Raw genomic sequence first — 7,349 nt, 5'->3', positions numbered from 1 at the left:
TTATTTTAGGAAAGTGAGCAGAGACTGGGCAATCATCTGACAGGATATTAGAGCTTCCTTCTTTCTTTCACTCCTTAGTCCTTAAGGGAACAGTCCCCTCAGCCACTTACATAGACCTGAAGGCCCAGAGGGAATCATTTAGCAGACTATCACCAGAAGTGAATCTCAAGAACAGGTTAAAAGCCAGGCGATGGTGGCGCACACCTTTAATCCCAGCACTCGGGAGGCAGAGGCAGGCGGATCTCTGTGAGTTCGAGACCAGCCTGGTCTACAGAGCTAGTTCCAGGACAGGCTCCAAAGCCACAGAGAAACCCTGTCTCGGAAAAAAAAAAAAAAAGAACAGGTTAAATGATCCGCTCCTGGCCTTCGCTGAATACTTTGTTGCTGGCCGTACCTTAATTTTAGACTTTGGAGGGTGTAACTGCAAATGAACCCCAGAAAGGTAGTTTTTACGGAATTCAATAAATTAACTATCCATCGCGACCACTTATGGGTGTTGATTGTTGAATGCAAAGATAATCTTTACTGAAGAACTATGGGCGGAGGGACAGGTGAGGGAGAACTGGGGACATTTCTCCTACGTGAGAACTGGACAAAAATAAATAAATATCGATATCTCCTAGTCTTTGCCCACTTTGGGTCATTTACTGTACCCCTGGACTGGATCCATCTGGCTTCCCAAGCTCTCACTCCAACCTTAGGGCGAGCCTTCTGGACTCGTGGGCCACTTAGTAGCCCGGAACCTCGCGTGCTGCTGCTCCTACGGCTGCACGCGCGGGGGAAGCTTTTGGGTGCTGCACCGCCGTCCGCTCTGCCCTTCAGCCCAGAGCTCGAAGGAGGACGTTACCAGTCGCGGTGGTGGGCGCCGTGGTTTCTCTCAGAGCCGGGAGTCTTTTGAGGTCAGACCTCACGTGGAACCGGCATCAATATGATGAACAATCGGCCGGGCCACGAGCCCTTGACATTCCTGCCGGATGAGGCCCGGAACCTGCCCCCGCCCAAGCTGAACGACCCACGCCTCGTCTACTCCGGCTTCCTGGGCTACTGCGCCGGCCTGCTGAATAACGCGGTGCATAGGCGGCCTGTGCTTAAAGCAGGTGAGGGCTGCGTGCACGGGAGCCGCCAGGAGGAGGGGCGCGGGCCGCCTGCCATGGTCCCCCCACCCCACCCCGGATCCCTGCTTCCCCGGGCCTGGCGCCTCCCAGAGCTCCTCCGAACCTAACCGAACTAAAGAAACCGAGAGCGGCGCTGCGGGAAACTCTAGATCCCACCGTTAGCTCGCGCTCTAGTTCGTACTACACGGTCGCGCACTCCGAGGCTCGCGCTGCTGTCACTCGGATGGGCGTGATAGCAGTAGGTGTCAGAAACAAAACAGAAACTTGGGAAAGTAGTGCCACTGACGGGGACCCGGAGCCTAAGAGCGGTTAAAACCCCTTGCCCACGGTCACATGGCTAGTCAGAGGGGCGGAGCTTCAGAGACTTAAAGCCCGGAAGAATGGATCCAGTGAAAATACTGGTTTGATTCAGAAGGTCTGGGGAAGGGGCTAATGTGGGCAAACTCCCAGACGCTACTGCTGCTGCTGTTCTGGGAGCACCTACTGAACAGGGGACTGTCACTAAACTAGCAAGCCTTCTATTCTGTAGAGTATGTCACTGGCTTCCTGTCAAGATTGATTGCAGCTGACAGAATAGCGGTGCTAAGAACTGTAGAATTCCAAAGACAGAAAAAGAAAGACAGAAACTAACTCTGGGTGTCTTTGAACTTTGTTGTATTATTTGTGTGTGGGTACGTGGGGGGCAGATGGCAGCCTGAGGGAATTGGCTTTCTCCCGCTACTGGGTGAGTCCTGGAGCTTGAACTCGGCTTCTCAGGCTTGGTAGCAAGTGCCCTTATCCACCTCACTAACTGTGAACTTAACTTTCAATATCAGGCGAAGTTAAAAGAGCTCTAGGCCTGGGGAGGAGGTGCAAGGACTTCTGAAAGCAGGTGCATTCGATTGCTTCCTTCGTGTGTGAGATTAGGAGAATGAGCCGCGCTTAGTCGGGTTTGTCAGCAACATAAACCACCAGTTGGAGCTAAGGACCACAGTTACAAGAAAGCTGACGAAATGGTCCCAGCCATAGGAATCATCCCAGTTAGTCATCTCTGTGTTAGGCTTGGAGATCCGCATCCATGACCTCCTAGGACCACAAGTACTTGAATACTGGTGGAATCCCATCGCTCTTGGAAGTAATCTGTTTGTTTGTTTGTTTGTACTGCTAGGGAAATCAATCTCTCTCCTCTCTCTCTCTCTCTCTCTCTCTCTCTCTCTCTCTCTCTCTCTCTCACACACACACACACACACACACACACACACCACATTCATCTAAGCCTATCACCCCACCCCAGCCCCACAAGATATTCTTAGGGCCTGGAACTGCAGAGTCCAGGTACTTCTGTTGTTGTTTCAAGACTGGATTTCTTTGTGTAGTTCTAGAACTGGATCTGTAGACCAGGCTGGCCTCGAACTCACAGAGATCCACCTGCCTCTGCCTCCTAAGTGCTGGGATTAAAGACGTGTGCCACCACCACCCAGCTAGATTTATTTTTTTTTATGTGTATTGATGTTTTACCCACATGTATAAATGTGTGAAGGTGCCAAATCCCTTCAACTGGAGTCACAGACACTTGCAAGCTGCCATGTGGGTGTGGGGAACTGAGCTAGTGCCTTTAACTCCTGGGTCATCTCTCCAGCCCTTCGGGTTTCTGTCACTGTGAAGAGACACCATGACCACAGTTAACTCTTATAAAGGAAACCATCTAAGTGGGGCTGGCTTGCAGTCCAGAGGTTTAGTCTATTGTCATCATGGTGAGAAGCACAGTGGCGCTCAGGCAGACAGTGGTGCCAGAGAGGTAGCTGCAGGTCCTGCCTCCTGATCGAAGGCTACAGGAAGGGGGCCACACTGGGCCTAGCCTGAGCGTCTGAGAGCTCAGAGCCCACTCACCCCGTGGTGACACACCTCCTCCCCCAAAACCACGTCTGCTCCAACAAGGTCACAAGTCCAAATAGTGCCACATTCTGTGGGCCAATGGGGACCATTTTCTTTCAAACCAGCACATCCTTTGAATCCCACAAGCTGGGAAGCCACCGTGGAGAAGTTGTTGTCTGAGGCTATAGCGTGATGATGTAGTTGCTGGGCACTGCAGTAGCTGGAGCATGTGCTTCACAGACGAGGGAGGGAGGGGTCAAAGGTGACTAGGTGAACACCAGATCAGAGCCGGGGTCTCCGGCCTGAGAGGGGTAAGCTCCCTGAGGAGGAGAAGTGTTTACCAGGTGGAATTGATGGGCTTCGAGGTCTGGGTGTGGGAAAGAGGCTACAGCGTACTCAACGCTGGTGAACAGAGTTCCAGTCTGAGCCCCATGAGACCCTGCGGGGTGGGTGGGGCAGGAGGCATGTTCCCCGGGTGCAACATCAAAATGAAATCCTTTGTGTGCTCTGACTTTGCTTTGGGGTCTGTCAATTACAGGCTTGCATCGCCAGCTTCTGCACGTCACTTGCTTTTACTTTGCCGGATATTATCTTTTAAGACGACATGAGTATTTTTGTGCCCTGAAGGACCGTGACATGTTTGGGTATATCAAACTGCATCCAGAAGATTTTCCTGAGAAAGGTATTTCATATAAACCTCTTTATTTGCTTTGTCTATTTCCTGTCCATGTCTTCAGGTACTGTCTGGTTGTGTGGACTCCACATATTCTGTAGTAGACCAGACTCCCTTGGGTCCATAGGAAATGTCTTTTATAAGAACATACTCGTTCTGAACGCCCCTCACCACCTCGTCACATCCACCAGATAGTAGCGAGCAGCCTGTGCTCCTAGCAACTGCGCTGTCTCTCCAGACCCCAACCTTTGTTTCTTTTGTGAATTCTGAGGAATAAGCTGGGGCCTGATACACACGCAGCAAGTGCTCCACTCCTGAGCCACATCCCTAGCCCAAGAAGTCGCATTTGTTTGAAGTATAAATTAAGAATAACTGTGGTGTGCTTCCTTCACAGAGAGAAAGACGTATGGTGAGATTCTGGAGGAGTTCCATCCAGTGCGCTGAGGTCTCAGAGGCTCCACTTCACCCCAGCCTGAGTGGTTTCCCAATTTTATGTAATATCAGTTGACATTTAGGTTAATCAGTGTAATTAAAATAGTTATTATAAGCACTCTGTTCTTTTGCTGCTTTCTGTGTGTGTGTGTGTGTGTGTGTGCGTGCGTGCGTGCGTGCGTGCGTGCGCGGCCAGAAGAGGGTGTCCATGCCTTGGATCTGAAGTTAATAGAAGTGATTGTGAGCTGGAGCTGCCCTGGCAAGAGCAGTACACACTCACAACTGCTGAGCCGTCTCTCCAGCAAGGTTCCTTTTTAAAGTTTTTTTGTGCTTTAGCCGGATGTGGTACACACCCTTAGTCCCAACACTGGGGAGGTAGAGGCGGGTGGATCTCCTTGAGATTTTGGCCAGCCTGATCTACATAGCAAGTTCCAGGTCAGCCAGGGTTACATTGTGAGATCCTGTTTCAAAAAAACAGCCACAAATAAATAAATGAATATTTGGTTGGTTGTTTTGAAGCTGGGTCTGCTATGATCAGCTGACCTTGAACTTACTATGTACCTGAGAATGACCTGAACCCCTGATCCGCCAGCCCTCACCCCCTAAGTTTGGAGGTTTCACGTGTATACTATCATACTCATCGTGGGACAGAATCTTGCTGTGTAGGTCAGGCTGGCCTTAAAGCCGCACTTCATCCTCCCAAGTGCTAGAATGATAGGTGTTTGCCAGCTCTAAACCTAACTTCAGAATCCTTGTTTGTTTCAATTTTTATTTATTTTTTCACAAAATGCATCCCAGCCACAGCTTCCCCTCCCTCAACTCCTCCTAGCCCCACCCCTGCCCTCTCCCCTAGATCCACCCCTCCTCTCCCACCCTCATCTCCCAAATAAGAGCAGGCCTTGACTGGGCAGTGCTGGCGAGCGCCTTTAATCCCAGCACTCGGGAGGCAGAGGCAGGCGGATCTCTGTGAGTTCGAGACCAGTCTGGTCTACAAGAGCTAGTTCCAGGACAAGCTCCAAAGTTAACACAGAGAAACCCTGTCTCAAAAAAAAAAAAAAAAAAAAACCAGGCTCCCCAGGGACATTAACTGAGCATGGACATCTGGACATGTTGGGCTTGTATTTAAATTGTCTGAGTGTTTTACCCTTTAAAAGTAAATTTATTATAAAACTTAAAACTCTGAGTGGTTATTTGAGAGTGGCTGCCGGCACAGGGAAACTCTGCCTTCATTAAATATTGTACATTTTTTTATCCTGTGTATTCTGTGAGCATCTGAAGGTCAGAAAAGAACGTGCAGGAATACTCTCTTCTCCCACTTGAGTCCTAGGGATCAAACTCAGGTTTCTAGGCTTGGCAGCAAGTACCTTTAGCCCCTAAGCCATCTCACCAGCCCATTTGAAAGAATTTTTTTTTAAAAGACTCATTTATTTTTATGTATTTTGTTGTTTTGTCTGCATGTGTGTCTGTGCACAGAGTGGGTGCCTTCAGAGGCAGGAAAGGGTGCAGATCCCCTTTACCTGGAGTTAAAGACAGTTGTGCTAGGAATTGAACCCAGTGATCTTAAGAGCGGAACCATCTCTAGCCCCCCTCCAGGTGAAATGTGTTTTAACCAGTTTATTAGTATCAGCACAGATCTTACTTTTTCATATTAATTAATTTGTTAATTTTATGTGTGGGGTGTTTTTGCCTACATGTATGTATGTGCACAGCGCATGCACAGTCTGGAAGAGGGCCCTGGATCCTCTTAGAGCTGGAGTGAGAGATGGCTGTGAGCCACTGTGTGGGTGGTGGGAATCAAACACTGGTCCTCTGGAGGAACAGCCTGTTGGGCCATCTCTTCAGCCCCCAGTTGGAATATTTCTAAGTTTAGAGGCTGTGGATATAGCTCAGTAGAGTATATCTACGGTAGAATGCTTTCTAGCAGCTACAACGCGCTGGTCCTAGCAATACAAAAAATAAAACAAAAACTAGCACGTGGATCAGATTTGGCTGACTGATGATAAAGCTCTGGGAGGGTTGTTTTCATGAAGCAAGGTCTCTAGTCCAGGATGACCTTAAACTTCTGTTCCTTCTGTCTCTACCTCCCCGGTGCTGGATTTATAGATGTTCTGTATGGCACCCAATTTATACGGCGTTGGGAACTGAAGCCATGTATGCTGAGCAAGAACTCTACCAACTGAACTACGTCTGAAGCCCCAGTATTGATAAAGTTTTATTAGAAAGCAACCATGTTCATTTGTTTATGTATTGCTTGTGGCTGCTTTAGAATACTACAGCTGTGAACTTGAATAGTAAAGACAATTTGCTTTGAAAAGCCTGAGATAGTGTCTGACCTTCACCAACATCCCCCAGCTTCTCTTCTGGTGCAAGGAGGGTACAAAATAAGCAAGATTATGGAGGGTTTGTGCCACACAAAGAGATTTCAACTTGATCCCAGTGAGTCCTGGGAAGTTACCAGAGTGTTTAATAGGTTTGGGATTTTCTGAGCCCTCACTCCTATGTAGCCCAGTGGACTGTGTGCTTTGATCTCCTGCCTCAGTTTGTCCATCCAAACACTAGGATTAAGGCGTCACTCTTGGGTCACCAAAGGGTTTTGTTTTGCGTTTTATATTTAGGGCGTGTGCTCATGCCATGCAGGTGTGTTGGACAACTTGTGGGAATCGATCCCCTCTTTACATAAGTTCCAGGGATCCAGCTCAGGTCTTCAGGCTTGGTGGCAAGCATCCTTCCCCACTGCTCCATCTTGCCAGGCCCCCTTAAATGTTTTTAATGAGAACAACAGGTTTGAATTTCTGAGCTCTCTCTGTAACAATAGAGAGCGGGGTTTGGGAAGATTCAACGGGACAGATTGAATTCGCACCTAGATGGGTCGCGCTGGAAAAGACAGCCAGTAGCTACCATAGTCGGTAGGAGCATCGCCACTAGAAGACCACACATAGCAGGCAGAAGGTCTCTGTTGCTACAGGTCTTGTATAGCTTGGACTTCCCTGGAACTCACAGAGACCCTCCTGTCTCTGCCTCCAGAGAGACAATTCTTTACAGCACATTGAATCCAAATGCTGTCCAAACACTTTTTTCTCTACAGACCTATATCTAATCAGATTAGGTTTCAGAAGTGAGTAAAATTGGTGGGTACCTGATTTCAAATTAGGTAACAGTACGAATATAAGAAATTGCTTCTGGGCCGGGCGGTGGTGGTGCACGCCTTTAATCCCAGCACTTGGGAGGCAGAGGCAGGCGGATCTCTGTGAGTTCGAGACCAGCCTGGTCTACAA

General features: G+C 48.9%; 1 protein-coding gene across 1 annotated transcript; it reads left to right on the top strand.

Moving 5' to 3' along the window:
• The first annotated feature begins 789 nt into the window (after positions 1-789).
• On the top strand, positions 790-4,193 carry Ndufc2 (NADH:ubiquinone oxidoreductase subunit C2). The gene is made up of 3 exons (XM_005357551.2): positions 790-1,097; positions 3,508-3,651; positions 4,037-4,193. The coding sequence occupies exons 1-3, from the start codon at positions 929-931 to the stop codon at positions 4,084-4,086; spliced, it is 363 nt and encodes a 120-aa protein (XP_005357608.1). The 5' UTR covers positions 790-928; the 3' UTR covers positions 4,087-4,193.
• The last annotated feature ends 3,156 nt before the right edge of the window (positions 4,194-7,349 follow it).

This window comes from Microtus ochrogaster, chromosome 22 (genome assembly GCF_000317375.1).
Source record: "Microtus ochrogaster isolate Prairie Vole_2 chromosome 22, MicOch1.0, whole genome shotgun sequence".
NCBI classification, from domain to species: Eukaryota; Metazoa; Chordata; class Mammalia; order Rodentia; family Cricetidae; genus Microtus; species Microtus ochrogaster.
Note: the sequence above shows the minus strand (reverse complement) of the source record. Positions and strands in the feature narration are given on the sequence as shown.